Source organism: Oncorhynchus masou, chromosome 28 (assembly GCF_036934945.1).
Source record: "Oncorhynchus masou masou isolate Uvic2021 chromosome 28, UVic_Omas_1.1, whole genome shotgun sequence".
Classification (NCBI taxonomy): domain Eukaryota; kingdom Metazoa; phylum Chordata; class Actinopteri; order Salmoniformes; family Salmonidae; genus Oncorhynchus; species Oncorhynchus masou.
In genome coordinates, this window is record NC_088239.1 from 72,256,446 (window position 1) to 72,281,499 (window position 25,054).

The window sequence follows — 25,054 nt, forward strand, 5'->3', positions numbered from 1 at the left end:
ACCATGTCTGGAGTTGTCATTAACAGATCATGTCTGGAGTTGTCATTAACAGATCATGTCTGGAGTTGTCATTAACAGATCATGTCTGGACTTGTCATTAACAGATCATGTCTGGAGTTGTCATTAACAGATCATGTCTGGAGTTGTCATTAACAGATCATGTCTGGAGTTGTCATTAACAGATCATGTCTGGAGTTGTCATTAACAGATCATGTCTGGAGTTGTCATTAACAGATCATGTCTGGAGTTGTCATTAACAGACCATGTCTGGACTTGTCATTAACAGACCATGTCTGTCATTAACACACCATGTTGTTGTCATTAACAGACCATGTCTGGACTTGTCATTAACAGACCATGTCTGGAGTTGTCATTAACAGACCATGTCTGGAGTTGTCATTAACAGATCATGTCTGGAGTTGTCATTAACAGATCATGTCTGGACTTGTCATTAACAGACCATGTCTGGAGTTGTCATTAACAGACCATGTCTGGAGTTGTCATTAACAGATCATGTCTGGACTTGTCATTAACAGATCATGTCTGGAGTTGTCATTAACAGACCATGTCTGGACTTGTCATTAACAGATCATGTCTGGACTTGTCATTAACAGATCATGTCTGGAGTTGTCATTAACAGATCATGTCTGGAGTTGTCATTAACAGATCATGTCTGGACTTGTCATTAACACACCATGCCTGGAGTTGTCATTAACAGACATGGTCTGTTAAATGCTGACCACACCACTCGCGTCACAAAAATATATTTAAGCATACATGTTATTGCACCCACACTCGCACCAACCTTGCCAAGCGCTGAAATAGATGTCAGTTCTATTTGTGACACTGAACTCGGTGCGGGTCGTGCCTCTCCCATCTCATCATTTTTTAGTTTTTAACCTTGATTTAACTAGGCGAGTCAGTTAAGAACAAATTATTACTTCCAATGACGGCCTAGGAACAGTGGGTTAACTGCCTGTTCAGGGGCGTGTGTGTGTGCGCCCCTGTCTTGCTGTGTGTCTGCTTTCTCCGGTTACTAGTCTAACGCTCTAACCACTAGGCTACCCTGCCGCCCTCATTAGTTTATAGAAGCAGATACCCATGTGCCATCTCCTCATTGGCTATACCCACATGGGTGATTGAAAGATGAACTGAGTTTGGTCAGTCGGCGTGATAACTACGAAAGTTAAATGCCAATCATCATATAAAGTCCAAAGAAGAAAACGCCTGGAAGGAGGAGAGATGACTAGAAACGATCTGGGTAACAGTTTTATGTGTGAATTAATTGTTGGCGTAGAGGACCTTGCGCATTTCAGGTAAAATAACAGCTCCACGTTTATATCCCAGGACAAATTAGCTAGCAACTGCAAGCTAGCAAACTAAATTGCCATAAATGTTTAATGCTTTCGACCTGTACCCAAATGAATATAATTGGTTCAGAGTTTGTTTTGATATTTCAGCCTGCGTGTTGTGATGGTGTTTGGTGTGGGGGGACAAAATCAATTTGCGCCTGTGTGGTCGGTTTGGGTACGGTGTTAGAAGAGTGGCTTTATAAAGGTTCATCATATCTAGAGCAATACATGACTGATGAATAGCCCTGTTTTTTAGATGGAAGTTGTTGTGCTTGTTTGTGGCATGGTCACAGTGTAGCAAACGTCACTAGCCGTGAAATGCTTGCTTCCTCCGTCCTTGTTTCCTCAATTTATCTCAAAGCTCATTGGAGGAGAGGACCCAATGTCCCTCTCTTGGACCTCCTCTAATTGGCTTTCTGAGGAATTGAGGAAGCAAGGACTTAACAGCAAGTGAAGTTTTCAGACGCAGCCTAAGAATGACCAGGGATCTTCAGTGAAGTTACATGTGCACTGTAATCTCAAGGCTAAAATGGCTACCTTGTTTCAGAGAGCCTAGTGCCTAAAGTGCTTTCTTACACAGCCTGCGTGAAAGTATTTACTTTGTTTGAGTATGTCTTTGTGGGACTGCGTAAAAACTTAAGACCAGGTTGTGTAAGAGTATGTGTGATTGTGTTTTCTTGTGTGTGTGTGTGTGTGTACGTGTGTGTGTGCGCCCCTGTCTCTCTGTGTGTCTGCTTTCTCCAATCTCCTGTCGTCTCCTGCCCTCCTGCTCTACTGAACAACGACTCTAGCCTTCACTGGGAGACTGAGCTGCTATAGAAACAAAATGGCTAGAACCTCCATCCCCATTGAAAACAATGCTTTTCTATGTGCTCGCAGATCACTACTAACCAGTGATTTACGTTGCTCTATGCTGTTATTGGTGAGTGGAGATAAATAATGTGGAATTAAAAAGCGTTTTTGTTCTATGCATCCCTTCTCTATGGTTCTGCTTCCCCGGTCAGGTGATGAAGGACATTATACTCTCCAGAGACTGAGCTGAGGTTAGAGTCAGGACATTATGACTGGTGCAGAGAGGATGGGGAGAGAGAGAGGATGGGGGGAGAGAGAGAGGATGGGGGAGAGAGGATGGGGGGAGAGAGAGAGGATGGGGGGAGAGAGAGGATGGGGGAGAGAGAGGATGGGGGGAGAGAGAGAGGATGGGGGGAGAGAGAGGATGGGGGAGAGAGAGGATGGGGGAGAGAAAGAGGATGGGGGGAGGATGGGGGAGAGAGAGGATGGGGGGAGAGAGGATGGGGGAGAGAGAGAGGATGGGGGAGAGAGAGAGAGGATGGGGGAGAGAGAGAGGATGGGGGGAGAGAGAGAGAGGATGGGGGGAGAGAGAGAGGATGGGGGAGAGAGAGAGGATGGGGGGAGAGAGAGGATGGGGGAGAGAGAGAGGATGGGGGAGAGAGAGGATGGGGGAGAGAGAGAGGATGGGGGGAGAGAGAGAGGATGGGGGAGAGAGAGAGGATGGGGGAGGAGAGAGAGGATGGGGGGAGAGAGAGAGGATGGGTGAGAGAGAGAGGATGGGTGAGAGAGAGGATGGGGGGAGAGAGAGAGGATGGGGGAGAGAGAGGATGGGGAGAGAGAGGATGGGGAGAGCGAGCGAGGATGGGGAGAGCGAGGATGGGGAGAGAGAGAGGATGGGGGGGTAAAAAGAGAGAATGAGAGAGAGGATGCGGAGAGAGAGAGAGGATGGGGGGAGAGAGGATGGGGGGGAGAGAATGGGGGGGCAGGATGGGGGGATAGAGAGGATGGGGGAGAGAGAGGAGGGGGAGAGAGAGCTAAGTAGTTATGGCTGAGAGGAGTCAGGACGTTGGTGTGTGTCCTTGACTGTGAGTGTGGGACTGGAGCCACCTGACGCAGTGAGAGTGTGATACACACACACACACACACACACACACACACACACACACACACACACACACACACACACACACACACACACACACACACACACACACACACACACACACACACACACACACACACACAGCACCTTGACTCCCTTTCTGGCACAGACACACATACTCCGAGCTTCTCTGCGGTCCAGGGACAGGCTGGTGTGACTATTCTATTCTCGGCTCCTTGTCTGCTGTGTGAGTGTGGTAGAGATTGCGTGTGAAGGAGAGAGGGGGCCGTCTACTTTGCTTGGGCCTGTGAGTGCTGGGACAGAGTGATGCGATACTCACTCCCTCCATCCCCCCCTCATTGCTCTCATCAGTATGGGGAGCAGCCTGTGAGGTTCTCAGTACACCCCCCTGCCTGCCTGGAGTCTGCGGCTAACGCAGCTAACGGCCCAGTGGGGCTAACAGAGCTAGCTTCAGTCACTAGCATCTACTGTAACAAGGCTAATATAGTTAGCTTCAGCTAATACAGACAATTTACATTCAGCTAACTGGGGCTAGCACCAGTAAGGCTAAGTAGGTTAGCGTGACCAAGGGGACTGTCTTACCTGGGAGTTTGGAGGAGTGAAGACGAGGAAAAGGTAAGATGGGAACAGACTTTTGTAAAAAGAGAAGGAGAAGCTTGATGCTCTAGCTCATACTGGTTTATCTGTTACCATCTCATTCTCTCTCATACTGGTTTATCTGTTACCATCTCATTCTCTCTCATACTGGTTTATCTGTTACCATCTCATTCTCTCTCATACTGGTTTATCTGTTACCATCTCATTCTCTCTCATACTGGTTTATCTGTTACCATCTCATTCTCTCTCATACTGGTTTATCTGTTCCATCTCATTCTCTCATACTGGTTTATCTGTTACCATCTCATTCTCTCTCATACTGGTTTATCTGTCACCATCTCATTCTCTCTCATACTGGTTTATCTGTCACCATCTCATTCTCTCTCATACTGGTTTATCTGTCACCATCTCATTCTCTCTCATACTGGTTTATCTGTTACCATCTCATTCTCTCTCATACTGGTTTATCTGTTACCATCTCATTCTCTCTCATACTGGTTTATCTGTTACCATCTCATTCTCTCTCATACTGGTTTATCTATTACCATCTCATTCTCTCTCATACTGGTTTATCTGTCACCATCTCATTCTCTGTTTGTTGTTGTGGTGCGCAACGTGGAGAACTTTCTGCTTGATGTCTCAAACACACACACACACACACACACACACACACACACACACACACACACACACACACACACACACACACAGACACAGACACAGCATGCATGCTGCTTACATACACACACTGCATGTATTTCAGGTCATGTCTGTGTTTATCTGTATGGGCTTGTTGAGTCTGCTCCCAGCTTGGTGAAGGACACTGACTGCTGGCGTTGTTATGCTGTGTCATTCTGTCAGTCTGAGATCAAGGTGAAACTCTTCAACTGTCTGTAGTTGTGCGTGTGGCTTCGTGTTCCAGTGTATGTGTGTCCCTATGTGTGTTTGTGTGTTGTACAGGTAGCCTGACAGACTGTTAGCTCGGGCCAGTCCAACCAGGTTGATAAAGATCATATGACGTTACATCACTATAATGCAGTCCAGAGCCCAGTCAGCACTTCTCTCCTCCCCCCATTAGGTCATCACTCACTTTCCTTGAATCAACTCCTCTACTTTCTCTCTCTCTCTCTCTCTCTCTCTCTCTCTCTCTCTCTCTCTCTCTCTCTTTCTCTCTCTCTCTCTCTCTCTCTCTCTCTCTCTCTCTCTCTCTATATATATATATATATATATATATATATATATATATATATATATATATATATATATAGATAGATAGATATAGAAGGTATTCTATATATATATATATATGTATAGATATAGAAGGTATTCTATATATATCTATATATATAATATATATATATCTGTATAGATAGATAGATAGATAGATAGATAGATAGATAGATAGATAGATAGATAGATAGATAGATATAGAAAGTATTCTGCCCCCTTGAACTTTGCGACCTTTTGCCACATTTCAGGCTTCAAACATAAAGATATAAAACTGTATTTTTTTGTTTTGTGAAGAATCAACAACAAGTGGGACACAATCATGAAGTGGAACGACATTTATTGGATATTTCAAACTTTTTTAACAAATCAAAAACTGAAAAATTGGACGTGCAAAATGATTCAGCCCCTTTACTTTCAGTGCAGCAAACTCTCTCCAGAAGTTCAGTGAGGATCTCTGAATGATCCAATGTTGACCTAAATGACTAATGATGATAAATACAATCCACCTGTGTGTAATCAAGTCTCCGTATAAATGCACCTGCACTGTGATAGTCTCAGAGGTCCTTTAAAAGCGCAGAGCATCATGAAGAACAAGGAACACACCAGGCAGGTCCGAGATACTGTTGTGAAGAAGTTTAAAGCCGGATTTGGATACAAAAAGATTTCCCAAGCTTTAAACATCCCAAAGAGCACTGTGCAAGCGATAATATTGAAATGGAAGGAGTATCAGACCACTGCAAATCTACCAAGACCTGGCCGTCCCTCTAAACTTTCAGCTCATACAAGGAGAAGACTGATCAGAGATGCAGCCAAGAGGCCCATGATCACTCTGGATGAACTGCAGAGATCTACAGCTGAGGTGGGAGACTCAATCAGTCGTATATTGCACAAATCTGGCCTTTATGGAAGAGTGGCAAGAAGAAAGCCATTTCTTAAAGATATCCATAAAAAGTGTTGTTTAAAGTTTGCCACAAGCCACCTGGGAGACACACCAAACATGTGGAAGAAGGTGCTCTGGTCAGATGAAACCAAAATTGAACTTTTTGGCAACAATGCAAAACGTTATGTTTGACGTAAAAGCAACACAGCTCATCACTCTGAACACACCATCCCCACTGTCAAACATGGTGGTGGCAGCATCATGGTTTGGGCCTGCTTTTCTTCAGCAGGGACAGGGAAGATGGTTAAAATTGATGGGAAGATGGATGGAGCCAAATACAGGACCATTCTGGAAGAAAACCTGATGGAGTCTGCAAAAGACCTGAAACTGGGACGGAGATTTGTCTTCCAACAAGACAATGATCCAAAACATAAAGCAAAATCTACAATGGAATGGTTCAAAAATAAACATATCCAGGTGTTAGAATGGCCAAGTCAAAGTCCAGACCTGAATCCAATCGAGAATCTGTGGAAAGAACTGAAAACTGCTGTTCACAAATGCTCTCCATCCAACCTCACTGAGTACGAGCTGTTTTGCAAGGAGGAATGGGAAAAAATGTCAGTCTCTCGATGTGCAAAACTGATAGAGACATACCCCAAGCGACTTACAGCTGTAATCGCAGCAAAAGCTGGCGCTACAAAGTATTAACTTAAGGGGGCTGAATAATTTTGCACGCCCAATTTTTCAGTTTTTGATTTGTTAAAAAAGTTTGAAATATCCAATAAAAATGTCGTTCCACGTCATGATTGTGTCCCACTTGTTGTTGATTCTTCACAAAAAAATACAGTTTTATATCTTTATATTTGAAGCCTTAAATGTGGCAAAAGGTCGCAATGTTCAAGGGGGCCGAATACTTTCGCAAGGCACTGTATATATATCTCACCCTCTCTATATCTCACCCTCTTTATCTCTATATCTCACCCTCTTTATCTCTATCTCACCTTCTCTATATCTCACCCTCTCTATATCTCACCCTCTTTCTCTATATCTCACCCTCTCAAATCTCAGCCTCTCTCCCTCTATATCTCACCCTCTCTATATCTCACCCTCTCTCTCTCTCTCTCTCTATATCTCACCCTCTCTATATCTCACCCTCTTTATATATCACCCTCTCTATATCTCACCCTCTCTATATCTCACCCTCTCTCTCTATATCTCACCCTCTCTATATCTCACCCTCTCTATATTTCACCCTCTCTATATCTCACCCTCTCTATATTTCACCCTCTATATCTCACCCTCTCTATATCTCACCCTCTCTATAGCTCACCCTCTCTATATATATCTCACCCTCTCTCTATATATATCTCACCCTCTCTATATCTCACCCTCTCCCTCTCTATATCTCACCCTCTCTATATCTCACCCTCTCTCTCTATATCTCACCCTCTCTCTATATCTCACCCTCTCTCTCTATCTCACCCTCTCTCTCTATATCTCACCCTCTCTATATCTCACCCTCTCTATATCTCACCCTCTCTCTATATATATCTCACCCTCTCTATATCTCACCCTCCCTCTATATATATCTCACCCTCTCTATATCTCACCCTCTCTCTCTATATACACTGCTCATAAAATAAAGGGAACACTTAAACAACACAATGTAACTCCAAGTCAGTCACACTTCTGTGAAATCAAACTGTCCACTTAGGAAGCAACACTGAACACTGATTGACAATAAATTTCACATGCTGTTGTGCAAATGGAATAGACAACAGGTGGAAATCATAGGCAGTTTTTATGCTTCCTGGCTGTTCTTTTGGTCACTTTTGAATGCTGGCGGTGCTTTCACTCTAGTGGTAGCATGAGACGGAGTCTACAACCCACACAAGTGGCTCAGATAGTGCAGCTCATCCAGGATGGAACATCAATGCGAGCTGTGGCAAGAAGGTTTGCTGTGTCTGTCAGCGTAGTGTCCAGAGCATTGAAGCGCTACCAGGAGACAGGCCAGTAAGAATATTTAATTCATTCAGATCTAGGAAGTGTTATTTTAGTGTTCCCTTTCTTTTTTTGAGCAGTGTATATATCTCACCCTCTTTCTCTCTATATCTCACCCTCTCTATATAGCTCACCCTCTTTTTCTCTATAACTCACCCTCTCTATATAGCTCACCCTCTCTCTATATATATCTCACCCTCTATATATATATATATATATATATATATATATATATATATATATCTCACCCTCTCTATATCTCACCTTCTCTATATATATATATCTCACCCTCTCTATGCATCTCACCCTCTCTATATCTCACCTTCTCCCTATATATATATCTCACCCTCTTTCTCTATATATCTCACCCTCTTTCTCTATATACCTCACCCTCTTTCTCTATATACCTCACCCTCTTTCTCTATATACCTCACCCTCTTTCTCTATATATCTCACCCTCTCTCTCTATATAGCTCACCCTCTCTCTATATATATATCACCCTCTCTATATAGCTCACCCTCTCTATATATATAGCTCACCCTCTCTATATCTCACCTTCTCCCTATATATATATCTCACCCTCTCTCTCTCTATATAGCTCACCCTCTCACTATATATATATATCATCCTCTCTATATAGCTCACCCTTTCTCTATATATATATCTCACCCTCTCTATATAGCTCACCCTCTCTCTATATATATATATATATATCTCACCCTCTCTCTATATATATCTCACCCTCTCTGTATCTCACATTCTCCCTATATATATGTCTCACCCTCTCTATATAGATCAACCTCTCTCTCTCTATATCTCACCCTCTCTATATCTCACCTTCTCACCTGTGCAAGTTCTTCCACTTAAAAAGATGTGAGGCCTGTAATTTTCATCATAGGTACACTTCAACTATGACAGACAAAATGAGAAAAATAATCCAGAAAATCACATTGTAGGATTTTTAATGATTTTATTTGCAAATTATGGTGGAAAATAAGTATTGCAGGTAACCATCATTGACAGAGGAAGAACAATGATTCCAAGCACCACCCTTCTTTTGAAGCTTCCAGTCTGTTATTCAAACTCTATCAGCATGACAGAGTGATCTCCAGCCTTGTCCTCGTCAACACTCACACCTGTGTAAAGGAGAGCGTCACTGACATGATGTTAGCTGGTCCTTTTGTGGCAGGGCTGAAATGCAGTGGAAATGTTTTTGGGGGATTCAGTTCATTTTCATGGCAAAGAGGGACTTTGCAATTCATTTGATCACTTTTCATAACATTCTGGTGTATATGTAAATTGCCATCAAACAAACTGAGGCAGCAGACTTTGTGAAAATTAATATTTGTGTCATTCTCAAAACTTATGGCCATGACTGTACCTACCTGTCTCTCCCCTCTAGCCCAGGCGCTGGAGCGTATGAGGAGTCCGCCAGGTCCGAGCCCCAACCCCAACGTCCCGTCAGAGTACTGCAGCACCATCCCCCCCCTGCAGCAGGCCCAGGCTGCAGGCACCCTCAACTCCCCTCCGCCCACCGTCATGGTGCCTGTCTCCGTGCTCAAAAACCCTGGCAGCGACGGTACGTATGCAACCCTACATGGGCCGTTGTAGTCGCTAGTTGTGTAACAGTAGTCCCAAAAGCATAAACATCCGGGTGCTCTCCATAGAATAGCTTATTCAGCCACAGTTTGGTTATGATTACATTTTTTATTTTTTATTCTGATTTTCTATTTCTTGTTTTATTTTCTGTTTGTTTCACATTTATATAAATTTTGACACTCTAATCTAAACAACAGTTTAAATGAAAGGGAAAGTGACAGAAGTTCCTGTCCCTGTGTGGTGGATGTGTCAGGTTGTCCTCGTGAGCAGAAGCGTGTGTGGTTTGCAGATGGCATCCTGCCCAATGGAGAGGTGGCCAACACCACCAGGCTCTCTGTGACTGGCAGGAGGGGCTCCCAGGAGTCCAGCCCTGTCACACCTGACCCACCTACGGTAAGAGGCATCATACACACACACTGTGACACACGTATGTGGCTAGACCCCACACAGAAACACACATAAAGAGCACATACACATGTAACCTGGACACATACATACATGTATCTCTCTTTCTGTCTGTTAATACGTGTATTCATCCATATCTTATCCGTCTGTGTCCTCCAGGCTGGCAGCAGAGTGTCCCCTGGCTCTGCAGCGGTGTCGGAGGGGGGTGTGTCGGCCTCAGTCGAGGTGGTGCGCCCCCCAGTGGCAGGACCCTGGGACTACAGCCTGCTGTGTGGGGTGGGGGGCTGTGTAGAGAGGAGCCCCAGTCTGCTGCCAGAGGATGAGGAGGGCTTGCCACCTCTACTCATCACCACCGGAGAGGAGGAAGGAGGGGATCTATTGGTGGAGGAGCGCCCCGCCCCCTGCCAGATCCTTCTCCTATTGGAGGAGGGAGGGCCGCGACCTTTGACCTTTGTCCTCAACGCAAACCTGCTGGTCAACATCAAACTGGTCACCTGTGAGTTGAACACCCATCTCTACTCTCCTATTCCTCCTGGGGTACATCTCAATAATGTGAAGTGTCTTCCTCTTGTCTCCTTTCCTTCTTCTGCACTGATCTGTAAAGACAGGACAAGTGAAACAATGTAGCCTACCCGATGCCTACTGGGGGCTAGCTTTCACCTGTCCAATTCTTTCAGATCAGTTATTATTAAAGGAAAGGTGACTAGGAGAGAGTATTGAGATGTACCCCTAGGCCCATTCTAAAAACAAATGTGTATCCTGTGTGTATCTCTATTTTTATCAGATTGTGGTCATAGGTGTTTTGCAGGCAATGTGTGTCTGTATTTGTCTGTGTATCCTCACTGTGTGTATGTCTACTGTGCTGTAGACTGCTGTAGGAAGTGCTGGTGTCTGGGCTCCAGTGGTCTACAGACTGTGGGACAGAGGGAGGTGGTGTTCATCCTGGAGGTTCTGCCAGAGGAGAGGGCTCTGCCCAAAGACCTGTTCACACTCTACCTCTCCATCTACCAGGACGCACAGAGAGGTAACACACATACCAGGACACACACACACACACACACATACGCACTCTGTCACGCCTCTCCATCTACCAGGACGCACAGAGAGGTAACACACATACCAGGACACACACACACACACACATACGCCTCTCCATCTACCAGGACGCACAGAGAGGTAACACACATACCAGGACACACACACACACACACATACGCCTCTCCATCTACCAGGACGCACAGAGAGGTAACACACATACCAGGACACACACACACACATACGCACTCTGTCACGCCTCTCCATCTACCAGGACGCACAGAGAGGTAACACACATACCAGGACACCCACACACACACACACACATACACACACACGCACTCTGTCACGCCACTCCATCTACCAGGACGCACAGAGAGGTAACACACATACCAGGACACACACACATACACACACACGCACTCTGTCACACCACTCCATCTACCAGGACACCTAGAAAGCCACACACACACACTGCCCACTATGTGTCTCTCCCTCCTCACCTCCAGGGAAGTATGTAGAGGAGCTGGGCAACGTGGCATTCACAGGTAGTTTCCTGGGGAGTAAGGAGCACGGCGGCGTGCTGTTTTACTCCCCTACCTTCCAGCCCCTGGAGGGCCTCTGTCTGCCCCCACAGCCCTTCCTCTGTGGTCTGCTCATCCAGAGGCTGGAGGTGCCCTGGGCCAAGGTGTTCCCCCTCAGACTGCTGCTACGGCTGGGAGCAGAACACAGTGGTGAGCCCCCAACAGTTACTAGCCTGTCTAAGTTCAGTGGAAATAAATACACTGAGTATACAAAACGTTATGAACACCTGCTCTTTCCAACACTTAGACTGATCAGGTGAATCCAGGTGAAAGCTATTGATGCCACTTGTTCAATCAGTGTAGATGAAGGGGAGACAACTGCCTTGAGACAACTGAGACATGGATTGTGTATGTGTTCCATTCAAAGACAAAATATTGAAGTGCTTTTGAACGGGGTATGGTAGTAGGTGCCAGGCGCACTGGTTAGTATCAAGAATTGCAACGCTGCTGGGTTTTTCACGCTCAACAGTTTCAATAATGTATCAATAGTGTATCAATAATGGTCCACACCCAAAGGACGTCCAGCCAACTTGACACAACTGTTGGAAGCATTGGAGTCAACATGGGCCAGCATCCCTGTAGTACGCTTTCAACACCTTGTAGAGTCCATGCCCAGACACATTGAATCTGTCGTGAATGCAAAAGGGGGGGGGGGGTGCAATTAAATATTAGGAAGGTCTCCTTAATGTTTTGTACACTCAGTGTACACTTTACATACAAAAGTATGTGGACGCCCCTTCAAATGAGTGGATTTGGCTATTTCAGCCACACCCATTGCTGACAAGGTGTATAAAATCTAGCACACAGCCATGCACTCTCCATTGACATTAGAATGGCCTTACCGAAGAGCTCAGTGAATTTGAACGTGGCACCATCATAGGATGCCACCTTTCCAACAAGTCAGTTGGTCAAATTTCTGCCCTGCTAGAGCTACCCCGGTCAACTGTAAGTGCTGTTATGGTGATGTTGAATTGTCTAGGAGCAACAGCGGCTCAGCCGAGAAGTTGTAGGCCACACAAGCTCACAGAACGGGGCCGCCGAGTGCTGAAGCGCGTAGCGTGTAAAAATCCTCTGTCCTCGGTTGCAAAACTCACTACCGAGTTCCAAACGGCCTCTGGAAGCACAAGAAGCAACGTCAGCCGAAAAACTGTTCGTCGGGAGCTTCACGAAATTTGTTTTCCGTGGCCGAGCAGCCGTACACAAGCCTAAAATCACCAAACATCGTCTGGAGTGGTGTAAAGCTCGCCGCCATTGGACTCTGGAGCAGTGGAAACGCATTCTCTGGAGTGATCAATCACGCTTCACCATCTGGCAGCCCGAAGGACGAATCTGGGTTTGGTGGATGCCAGGAGAATGCTACCTGCCCCAACACATAGTGCCAACTGTAAAGTTTGGTGGATGAGGAATAATGGTCTGGGGCTGTTTTTCATGGTTTGGGCTAGGCCCCTTAGTTCCAGTGAAGGGAAATCTTAACGCTACTGCTTAGAATAACATTCTAGACAATTCTGTGATTTCAACATTGTGGCAACAGTTTAGGTAAGGCCCTTTTCTGTTTCTGCATGACAATGCCCCCGTGCACAAAGCGAGGTCCATACAGAAATGGTTTGTCGAGATCTGTGTGGAAGAACTTGACTGGCCTTGACAGAGCCCTGACCTCAACACAATCAAACACATTTGGGATGAATTGGAACACCGACTGTGAGCCAGGCCTAATCGCCCAACATCAGTGCCCAACCTCACTAATGCTCTTGTTGCTGAATGGAAGCAAGTCCCCACAGCAATGTTTCAACATCTAGTAGAAAGCCTTCCCAGAAGAGTGGAGGCTGTTATAGCAGCAAAGGGGGACCAACTCCATATTAATGCCCATGATTTTGGAATGAGATGTTCGACAAGCAGGTGTCCACATTTGGTCATGTGGTGTTCATGGTAATTCGTTTTAGAAGGCTATTCACTTTGACTGGTTTTCAAAGTCAAATCTGTTTTGATAGCTGTTTCAAACTTTTGAACTTGATCAAGTCCTAGATATCTGCTGTAGACTGGAGGCTACTGCGATCATCACTGCTTTCACTCTACACACGTGCCCATAACTTACAGTAATGACATGGTGAAATAATAATGAAATTATTATAACAACTGTTTAGATGAATGTGGAGCCTGATTCTAATGACCTTTGGGTTTTTTTGCAGTGTATCCCAGCACTCTGGTCAGCGTCCGCTTCAGAGAAACCGTGTTCAGAGAGACAGGACACACCATCATGAACCTGTTGGCTGTAAGTACTGAAAACACACACACACACATGGTTATAAAGAATAGCTGGAGTGTCTTATTGAAAATCTCGTGTATTTTAGAGTATTTCCTTTTCTTTTAGCAATTTGATCACTCTAAAACATTGATAATAACCATTCACATCACACTGAAGCCAGGCAGTAAATGTAGGTCTCGAGCCCTGATGTGAAGTTAAGACCCGTCTCGCTGATCGTCGGTGATGATCACTGAGTCGTATGCTGTGCAGTGTGTTTTCCTGCAGGAGGCCAGCCAATATTGCTATATTGTAATTATTTCACCACTATGGCCTATTTATTGCCTTACCTCTCTTATCCTACCTCATTAGCACACACTGTATATAGACTTTTTCTATTGTATTATTGACTGTATGTTTGTTTATTCCATGTGTAACTCTGTGTTGTTGTTTGTGTCGCACTGCTTTGCTTTATCTTGGCCAGGTTCCAGTTGTAAATGAGAACTTGTTCTCAACTAACCTACCTGGTTAAATAAAGGTGAAATAAATAAATAAAATAAAATTAGAGACAGAGGACCGAAATGACACACAGAGCTAGATCAGGTCTCAGATGGGAGAACATACTGCAGTAGTTTGGTTCCCTGCCAGCTGTTGTCTGGTGGAAGGAGAGGGGAGCCTTTAGTGGTCTCAGGTGGTACAGCAGTTAGGTTTGCTGCCTTCAGAACACATGAACGAACGAACGTCTCTCTCTCTCTCTCTCTCTCTCTCTCACACACAGTGTGTAATTTCTGTCCAATAATGACTTTAAAGAGTAGTGTAGGCCACATACTATTAATGTCCCCAAATAAACCGGTGACCTGTGTGTTTTGATCATTCACAGGACCTGAGGAACTACCAGTACAGTCTGCCTGCTGTGGAGGGTCTGAGGATCCACATGGAGATGGGCCACAGCTACATCGACATTCCCAAGAGCAGCTTCCCTCTGGTAAGACCAGTGTGTGTGTGTGTGTGTGTGTGTGTGTGTGTGTGTGTGTGTGTCAGGGTTCCCAGGAAAACACCATTCTAAACAGCGCACATGATGCGAGCAGTTCCATAGCCTATGTGACAGAGATGAACATCTCTTTTAGAAATGTTGAGAGGGGAAGATCTAAAGATGCAACAACTAGCATGGGTTGTGAATATGACATGGGTTGTGAATATGACAAGGGTTGTGAATATGACAAGGGTTGTGAATATGACAAGGGTTGTGCCTTTTAGATGCTGGAGAAAGTTGATTTCAAACCCAATAAAACATGATAAATACTGTTTTGAATGTCATTTGAGGAAGTATATAATAATATAATAATTCCATAAATCTTATGGTTGGAATTTGGATAGGCTACTTTGAAACAAAAAAAGTCCTTGTTTTAAACAATTATGTTTAAATAGTTTCAGAAAAGCCGACTGCCTCCACTCAGGGGGGGGGGGTATACAGAAGATAGCCCTATTTGGTAAAAGACAAAGTGCATATTATGGCAAGAACAGCTCAAGTAAGCAAAGAGAAATGACAGTCCATCATTACTTTAAGACATGAAGGTCAGTCAAAATGGAAAATGTCAAGAACTTTGATAGTTTCTTAAAGTGCAGTTGCAAAAACCATCAAGCGCTATGATGAAACTGGGTCTTTTGAGGACCGCCACAGGAATGGAAGACCCAGTTACCTCTGGTGCAGAGGATACGTTCATTAGAGTTACCAGCCTCAGAAATTGATGCCCAAATAAATGCTTCACAGAGTTCAAGTAACAGACACATCTCAACATCAGCTGTTCAGAGGAGACTGTGTGAATCAGGCCTTCATGGTCGAATTGCTGAAAAGAAACCACTACTAAAGGACACCAATAAGAAGAAGAGACTTGCTTGGGACAAGAAAGACAAGCAATGTACATTAGACCGGTGGAGATTTTTGGTTCCAACTGCCGTGTCTTTGTGAGATGAGGTGTGGGTGGACAGATGTTTTCCACGTGTATTTCCCACCGCAAAGTATGGAGGAGGAGTTGTTATAGTGTGTGGGTACTTTGCTGGGGACACTGTGATTTATTTATCATTCAAGGCACACTTAACCAGTATGGCTTCCACAGAATTCTGCAGTGATACGCCATCCCATTTGGTTTGAGCTTGGTCCCACTATCATTTGTTTTTCAACAAGGCAATGACCCAACACTGACCCAGGTTGTGTAAGGGCTATTTTACCAAGAAGGAGAGCGATGGCGGCAGGTAGCCTAGTGGTTAAGTATTGGACTAGTAACCGAAAGGTTGGAGGTTGAATCCCCGAGCTTACAAAGTAAAAATCTGTCGTTCTGCCCCTGAACAAGGCAGTTATTAACCCACTGTTCCTAGGCCGTCATTGAAAATAAGAATTTGTACTTAACTGACTTGCCTAGTTAAATAAAATAAACATTTGTTTTAAATGGAGTGCTGCAATAGATGACCTGGCCTCCACAATCCCCCCGACCTCAACCAAATTGAGATGTTTTGGGATGAGTCGGACCACAGAGTTAAGGAAAAGCAGCCAACAAGTCCTCAGCATATGTGGGAACTTCTTCAAGACTAGTGGAAATGCATTCCAGGTGAAGCTGGTTTACAGAATGCCAAGAGTCTGCAAAGCTGATATCAAGGCAAAGGGTGGCTATTTGAAGAATCTCAAATATAAAATATATTTTGAATGATTTAAAACTTTTTTGGTTATTTCATAGTTTTGATGTATTCACCTATACATTGTAGAATAACAGTGTTTTATAACTTTTGACCGGTAGTGTATATGTGCGTGATTTCCAGATGCTGAAGGTTGTGAATGCGTCTAACGAGCATGTGATCAGTGTGGGTGCCGGGTTCAGCCCAGAGGCTGACTCCCACCTGGTCTGTTTCCAGAACAACGAGGGCACCTATCAGACCCAGGCCAACAGCCAGCCTGGCAAGACACGCACAGGTCAGTAACAACCCAGATTGCCCACTAGAGGTCAGAATAAACTGTTTGTTTCTTTTGCTTCAGAAACCAGGGTTGTGTTCATTAGAGCAAAATCTAAATTGTTTTGCAACAGAAAATGATACAGAATGTTTCTTATTGGACAACGACATGTAGCCCACCCCTGTTTCAGTCAGTGTTTTTTTTTTTCTTCTATTTGGTGGATAATGAATACGTCCCACATATGAAGCAGGTGTTTCTTTTGGAATTGTGGTCTTGACTAGTTGAAACATTAAGTAGTCCTTGCTTGTCATTCTGTTTGTTAAAACATATTATTTGTAATTAAATGAAAGAATATACTTGATTTGTGTCTGTCTTTTATCAGTACCAAACCAGAATTCAAACTAAATCGTTAAATCTGCTGGGATTTTATCTATGATATTCTGTTATTCTAACCAGTGTATTATTGTGTTATTCTATAGTGACAGGGGCCAGCTTCGTGGTGTTCAACGGGGCCCTGAAGGCCTCGTCAGGCTTCATCGCCAAGTCGAGCATCGTGGAGGACGGCCTGATGGTTCAGATCCCCCCAGAGACCATGGAGGCCCTGCGTGCCGCCCTGAGGGGGCAGACTGACTTCCACATCCCCTGTGGCAAGGCTGACGGAGGGGATCTCCGGGATAATGTCACCGTCCGCTGGATTGACTGGAGTTCCCCCGTCAACGCTGGGTAAGGGATATGATACACACCAAAACATACAGACTCATATACACATAATGGGCATCTTCTCCCTGCATGATTGGTCAATTCATGAATTTATGTGTGTATGTCCCTGTAGTGTGACCAGTGGTGTAGACAGGAAACCTCTGGAGGGGGTCCACAGTGTGAGGATGCAGCAGGACACAGAATTTGAGTCGGACGGACGCACCATCAGGTGTACTGAGGTAGGACACAAACACACAGGTCATACATACAGACATGGAGTTCTGTTCACCTTCTGAGTCACATCTCTCTGAAACACACACTTGTAAACACACACATTCAGTCACTCAAACCTGTCTGTCTATACCTGTCGAACGCCATCCTTCTGTCTGTCTCTCCCTCCAGGTGTTCTACTGGCTGAAGAGTCCAGACATGTCCCTGTCTGCGGTGCTGCAGTCCTGCAGTGTGTTCCACAGGGAGATGGCTGTGGCCAGCTGTAGTGCTCTGACCCCTCACCTCTCTGTCCTCTCAGCCAGCGGCATCAACTCCCTCGCCCTCAGAGTCTCTACACACACTGACATGGTAACTAATGTACTAACACACTGTAATGCTATGAAAGGGTATCACTTTGTGACAAATGTATCTGTGAACAGAGCTATAAAAACATTTGGTTGATTTAATATTCTAGAAACGAGACCCACTGGAGCCAAACAAAACTGTAAGGATATTAAGGATCTTAACTGAAGTGTGTGTGTGTGTGTGTGTGTGTGTGTGTGTGTCAGGTGGAGTACCAGGCCGGTTCAGGAGGCAGGCTCCTACCCCAGCGCTATATGAACGAGCTAGACAGCGCTTTGATCCCCGTCATCCATGGAGGTTCAGCAAGAGTGCCACAGACAGCCATGGACATGGAGTTTATCTTCTACATCACACACATTGTCTAACACACATAGTCTCGCACATGGAAACACAAAAACTGTTAAACACTGTACGTGCCATTACACACACACACACACACACACACACACACACACACACAGCCTGGATGTCTTTTCTCAAAGTAAATGGCTGGAGCTCAGAGGACCTTGGACAAACTGACAGAACCTGAGTACACAAACAGCCAATCAGGCGTGGCTAATAACTGAACTAAAGACACACGCCGCCAATGGCAGGACATTCCCACAGAGTCTCTCTCTGAAGGCTTTAGAGAATAGAGATGTAGGCCTTTGTTCCAGGATGGACAGTGGAGAAACTGGAACAGTGAAATGGCTTTAAGTCTGAGAAACATTATGAATGCTGCTTTAACCCACGAGGCCAAACACTTAACACAAATGACAACAACAATCCCAAAAAGAATGAACTCTCCTGAAACTGACTTTTCTCATCTCTTCCTGCTCTGCCTTGACTTCTTACTGGCATCTGTCTGTCAGCCAGCCAAGGAACACTTTGTTGAATGTTTCCAACTGACACAAACTGCTTTCTGTTCTCTACTCTTCTTTTCATCTATTTACTGTATATTTAGAATGACCACATGGTAAAACAGTGACGCATTATATTGAAGTTACTTGATTGACAGCTGTATGCCAAGCTTGAGAAGAGCAGCATGACATGAGACACTGATGTGCTTTGTAGAAGTTTCTAGATAAACTGTTATTTGAGGATGTGAGCGCTATTTTAGAATGAGGAAATTCTAGAATGGCGTTTTGAACTTCTTCTCTCATCATCGGCAGAGTGCAGAGTCTTGTTTAGCAGACCAGTGGTCTCTCCAGTTGTGTGTTATATGTGGGGAATTCTCGGACAACCCTCACGGTCTCGTCCAAATCTATAGAAATTATATCAAGCTTTTTTAAGCTTAAAGTACTATTTTTTTGGTACCGTTACGTAAATGGAATTGATGTTCGTATTTTTGATAGGACGTTAGCTAGCTGAGTCACTTTCACAGGTGTCGTTGCAAATGGGGCCTGAGGAGCACAGAAAAAAACGATGGACAAGAGTTTCCCCTGATGAGGAACACTGTAAAGGTATTAAAACTTCCCTTCATGTTTTGTCTGGCCTCAGTTATTAGCTGCCCTAGAAAGCCTTGAACCAGTCAGACACGTTATTCAACAATATCACCTATACTGACTGATGTTATTGATATGGTCCAATCTTACTGATGAAGGTGAGTGCTAATGTAACATTGATCTATATAAATTCCTATTGATGCATATGATTGACGTTGATTGACAATGTCTTCATTTCTCATCCTGTTGTGTTGCGGCGCTCTTAAAACCCTCTAGAGTCGACATAATAAGTAACATAAAAAATCCCCATCAACATCCTTCAATTTAAAGTAGAGACATCTGATATCTCATTCCACCGCATCCGCCTATGGCGGCCTTCCGCGTCTACGGTGAAAGGTGGCAGAGCTACAGCGGTGTTTGTCAGACCATGAGACATCCCAAAAATCAGTCTCACGAATACGTCTGTAACGTCCAAATGGTTTGCCCACTATGGAAAAGGGAGACTCACAAACACCATGGTGTTCTCTGTATTGCTCTACGGGAGTAATCTGAAGGTTTGCAATCAATGTAAATAAATGTGTGTGTGTGTGTGTGTAAAAAAAAGTATTTAGTCAGCCACCAATTGTGCAAGTTCTCCCACTTAAAAAGATGATAGAGGCCTGTAATTTTCATCATAGGTACACTTCAACTGTGACAGACAAAATGAGGAGAAAAAATCCAGAAAATCACATTGTAGGATTTTTCATTAATTTATTTGCAAATTATGGTGGAAAATACGTATTTGGTCACCTATAAACAAACAAGATTTCTGGCTCTCACAGACCTGTAACAACTTCTTTAAGAGGCTCCTCTGTCCTCCACTCTTTACCTGTATTAATGGCACCTGTTTGAACTTGTTATCAGTATAAAAGACACCTGTCCCCAACCTCAAACAGTCACACTCCAAACTCCACTATGGCCAAGACCAAAGAGCTGTCAAAGGACACCAGAAACAAAAGTGTAGACCTGCACCAGGCTGGGAAGACTGAATCTGCAATAGGTAAGCAGGAGTGGAGTGGAGCTAGGCACTTCAGGTCCTGGATGAACCTCTACATCACCAGAGGAATAGAGGAGGAGTAGGATAAGGGTATGGCTAAAGGATATAAGAACTGGTTGTCTAGTACATTCGGAACAGAGAGTTAAAGGAGCAGGTTTCTGGGCGCGATAGAATAGTTTTAACCCCCATCAGATGGTATTAAGGCAGCCATCTTGGATTTTGGACTTTATATTAGATTTGAGGCAAAATCTAGCCCCCCTCCACCCTAACCCTACCATTAACCATTTTACATTTCAACTTCAATGGGGTAGGGACCTCCCAAGGATGTATTCAATTATAGCCGATTAGTATAGCCACAACATCGAAAAACATGTATAACTAAGTATTTTGTAAGGCAGGAACATTCAGCAATGAATGAGTTGAACCCATGTTTGAATGCAAAAAAGTATTTAGTCAGCCACCAATTGTGCAAGTTATCCCACTTAAAAAGCTGAGAGAGGCCTGTAATTTTCATCAAATCTTTGGAGGGAGTTGAAAGTCTGTGTTGCCCAGCAACAGCCCCAAAACATCACTGCTCTAGAGGAGATCTGCATGGAGGAATGGGCCGAAATACCAGCAACAGTGTGTGAAAACCTTGTGAAGACTTACAGAAAACGTTTGACCTCTGTCATTGCCAACAAGGGTATATAACAAAGTATTGAGATAAACTTTTGTTATTGACCAAATACTTATTTTCCACCATAATTTGCAAATAAATTCATTAAAAATCCTACAATGTGATTTTCTGGATTTTTTTTCTTCTAATTTTGTCTGTCATAGTTGAAGTGTACCTATGATGAAAATTACAGGCCTCTCTCATCTTTTTAAATGGGAGAACTTGCACAATTGGTGGCTGACTAAATACTTTTTTGCCCCACTGTATATTAAGTTCCAGTGGAATGCTACGTTTGCCTTGCAGCATTGCGTTGCAGTGCGTTCTGTGTGGTGCGTATGTTGGATTTGTCAAACGTATGCATCAGACTCTTTGAGTAGACGGCTTGACAGAAATGGTAGCAGAAGGTGAATGTTGATCTTTTGTTACACACATATCCAGATGATGCTGCATACAATTTTGCGCAATTATGCTATAGGTGTGATATAGGAGCAAGGCCACCTGCTTTCATTAGATCCGATTACAATAACCACAAAATACAGCACTAAATGCGAGCAGATTTGACTTGAATTATTGCATCAGCTAGCAAAAAGTCAAGCTTACATTCATCATAAATATCAACTATATTCATAGTTGATATTTTCGCCTATTGTATCTCTTTGTTTACATGTCTATATTTCCAAGATTAAGTGTATTTATGTTAGTGTATGTAGGGCAGACAACACTACTTATATTTTGAATTTTAGAAATATCAGAGCTTGTAATATTGGGTTACATGAACTCCTGTGGCCCATCCCCCCACCAGCCAGCCTTTGTTCTGCACTTTTTGACTTAAGGGGGTGTGTCACAATGTATATACATTTAAACACTTTTGCAGTAGAATATTTTTACACAACCATCCATTTCATAAATGGGAGACATTAGAGATATGGAAAAGCATGGTTGTACCTTCGGTAGGGGTATCTCAAAAAACGAAAGCCCTTTTTGACGATTGACCACTAGCCTATGTATCACTAGCACAGGTGGCCGGTGGCACCTTAATTGGGGAGGACAGGCTCATAGTAATGACTGGAATTGAATTATTAGAATGGTATCGAACACATCAAACACGTTTTCTATGCGTTTGATACCAATCCATTAACTCCATTCCAGACATTATTATTAGCTGTCATCCTCTCAGAACCCTCCTGTGGTCACTAGAATGTTTACCTATAACCCACTGCTGGGTCTGTCTATAATAATCAACTGCCTGGATATCATGAAAACTGACTTGTTTTTTTATTTAAATTATTAGGTCCACCTGGTCCTGTTGTGTTAGTGGGGAATTATGTCATTTTGCCCTGTAACCTTCAACCCAGCATCCAGTGCTGTGGGCATGAAGGTACAGTGGCCCAGACCAGATATGGCCTTCGCTACTGTCCATCTTTAAGACAACCAGAGAGACATAGATGAGGGGCCGAGTGACTCCTACAGAGGAAGAACAGCTCTGTTCAAAGAGGACCTTCAGAGAGGCAACATGTCATTAAAACTGATCCAAGTGAAACTCTCTGCCGAGGGGATATTTAAATGCTCGGTTCAGATGCTGACCTGGTTTGAGGAGGCTGATCTTGAAGTTTCGGTTAAAGGCATGAGTAATTCAGATGCACAACATAAATTGTTTGTCAAATTGACTTCCATCTATTGATTACATATTTAAGCAGGGATGCAATCAGTCCTTAACACTGACAATATTTAAATGAGTCCTGTGACTTATGATGCACTTTAAGTGATGTTATTAGTTAGAATTTAGAAGAAGGATTCTTGGTTAAACATCAGCAATTGTGATTGTTTATTGATAGTACATTTACAATACAGGTATTTGATTTTCCCCAATGTAAGTTTAACTGCCTGTCACATAAGTAAAAATTATATTGTGATCCATATTTACTTCTGTGTAGGTGCAGGATCCATACCAGTGGTCTCCATTGGGGAAACTTTGTGTTTTAGAATAACAATAAAATTACAATACTGTTGTGTGACAAATGCAAACAAGATTGATATGGTACCAGTACAATACTACTATGTGCCTGGATCTGATATGTAAATCTACAGGATGGCACCCTGAGCCAGAAGTGGTGTGGCTGGACAGTGAAGGAGGTATCCTCACTTCTGAACCTGCAGAGACACACAGGGACGCTGATGACTTCTATACTGTGACAGGACATGTGGTTGTTTACAGCAGTGACACCAACAGGTTCATCTGCAGAGTTCAACAGAAGCTGATCGGTCACACAACACAACACAATATTAATATTCCAGGTAAGAACTGTTATTTCAGTAGAATAGGATAGAACTCCACCCGAAAACACCAAATAAAACCATCACATCACATTCTGCTGGGTATGCCTAGTACATATACATTATTGTTCATTGTTCACGGGTAATTGATCATTTTGCTGTCACAATATACAACTTCAAAAAAACAGACACAAAGCTGGGAGCACAGCTGAAGGAGTGCCATGGGACAATGAGAAAACGAGATGAAAGTTCACCCTGTCTTCCCTCTGTAGGCATCATGATGCTTAAAACAACTTTTTGTTTCAGGTGATTTGTTTCCCATTGGGACCTATATTGTGGCCAGAGTTGGTGTTTTCATAGTTTCTCTAATTGCTCTGTTCATAGCAGTTATCAAGTGGAAACAGAAAAGGACAATGAGAGGTAAGTCATAATTATGTTTAACTGTTCAACATAATCACTCTCTTAAAACAAACATGTTTTCAGCATGTTTTCTGCTGTCTGGAGTCAGTCCTTTGTCATAGGCACTGCCCATCCGAACAATAAAGGAATAATACGCCACAGAACAAGGGTTTTTTAAATGTACTTATCAACAATGCCTACATTTCATATCTATAGAGGTGGAGGATTTGTTACCACAGGATCTGATATGGCTATAAGTTAAGGTTTCTATCTGGAGCAGGAAATTCTGAATGATTTTGTTATTAAGTTAGCTTGTTAACACATCAAGCCCTCTTCCTGGAACAAACCCTTGATGCTTTTGTTCCAAGCCTCCAAAACCCAAACAGGATAACATCATCAATATACCTGACCACCCCGACTGTATTCCTGCAGAACATGAACCCTTCTTCCCATAGTCAAAGAAACAAGTTGGCATTATTTAGGGGCAAAGCAGGGCCTTATGACTGTACCCTTGACCTAAAAGTTAAGTCACTGTAAAGTCACTTGGTCTTGGTCACAGGTAATGCCGACTAGAACAAGAGGTTTTTGAGGGAAGCATACAGTAAACCAAGTAACATTTTTTGGTTAATGTTTCATAACCAGCTCATATACAATACATTAGAATTAAGTACCTATCCTGCTTTTCTTTCATTTACAGGTAATGCGTGGGGTCGGGGTAAGTTACTATGATACTTACAGCTGTTTTTGGTCATTTATACCCATTGACTCATGAAGAATGTCATGAGCTTAGTTCAACTGTCTTACTCTAATCCACAACCAAATATCCCATGAATTCTGGCCTTTGACAGTCTAAATCTGTCTCAAGAGATTATTGAAAACAACCTGTTAGGTTCTAAATGAACCTAGTAAAACTCACGGACGATTAGTAAAGCTTAAACCAAGTGTATTCGCCCATACAGCTGCATAAGACAAAAGATATGTTCACACAAACACTGATGTTTAACCCATTCTCCTATACTCTGTCTCCTCCTAAACATCTGGACAGCCACTGCATCTCTGTTGCTAGACAGAACCTTACTGATATCTGTTCTTCCTCACTTCATCTGACCTGAATTCGGCCCCAAATTGCTCACTCCTCCCCAACTCACAGCTGTCATGTTGACTTGTACAAGACTGTGTCTCTTCTCCTCCCATAGGACCCTGATGGCTAAC

General features: G+C 43.6%; 1 protein-coding gene across 3 annotated transcripts in view; it reads left to right on the forward strand.

Annotated features, from left to right (window-relative positions):
- LOC135518201 (zinc finger FYVE domain-containing protein 16-like) overlaps positions 1 to 19,520 on the forward strand; it is a 36,839-nt gene extending 17,319 nt beyond the window's left edge. For 2 of the 3 annotated variants that reach the window (XM_064943179.1, XM_064943180.1), the window contains exons 5-16: positions 9,379 to 9,555; positions 9,829 to 9,968; positions 10,140 to 10,476; positions 10,849 to 11,004; positions 11,525 to 11,749; positions 13,786 to 13,868; positions 14,719 to 14,823; positions 16,653 to 16,803; positions 17,262 to 17,505; positions 17,615 to 17,720; positions 17,884 to 18,060; positions 18,261 to 19,520. In XM_064943179.1, coding sequence (XP_064799251.1) covers positions 9,379 to 9,555; positions 9,829 to 9,968; positions 10,140 to 10,476; positions 10,849 to 11,004; positions 11,525 to 11,749; positions 13,786 to 13,868; positions 14,719 to 14,823; positions 16,653 to 16,803; positions 17,262 to 17,505; positions 17,615 to 17,720; positions 17,884 to 18,060; positions 18,261 to 18,419 — 2,060 coding nt within the window. In that variant the 3' untranslated portion in view covers positions 18,420 to 19,520. The remainder of the gene's footprint in view (positions 1 to 9,378; positions 9,556 to 9,828; positions 9,969 to 10,139; positions 10,477 to 10,848; positions 11,005 to 11,524; positions 11,750 to 13,785; positions 13,869 to 14,718; positions 14,824 to 16,652; positions 16,804 to 17,261; positions 17,506 to 17,614; positions 17,721 to 17,883; positions 18,061 to 18,260) is intronic. The other variant, XM_064943181.1, reaches the window with a different exon arrangement.
- The last annotated feature ends 5,534 nt before the right edge of the window (positions 19,521 to 25,054 follow it).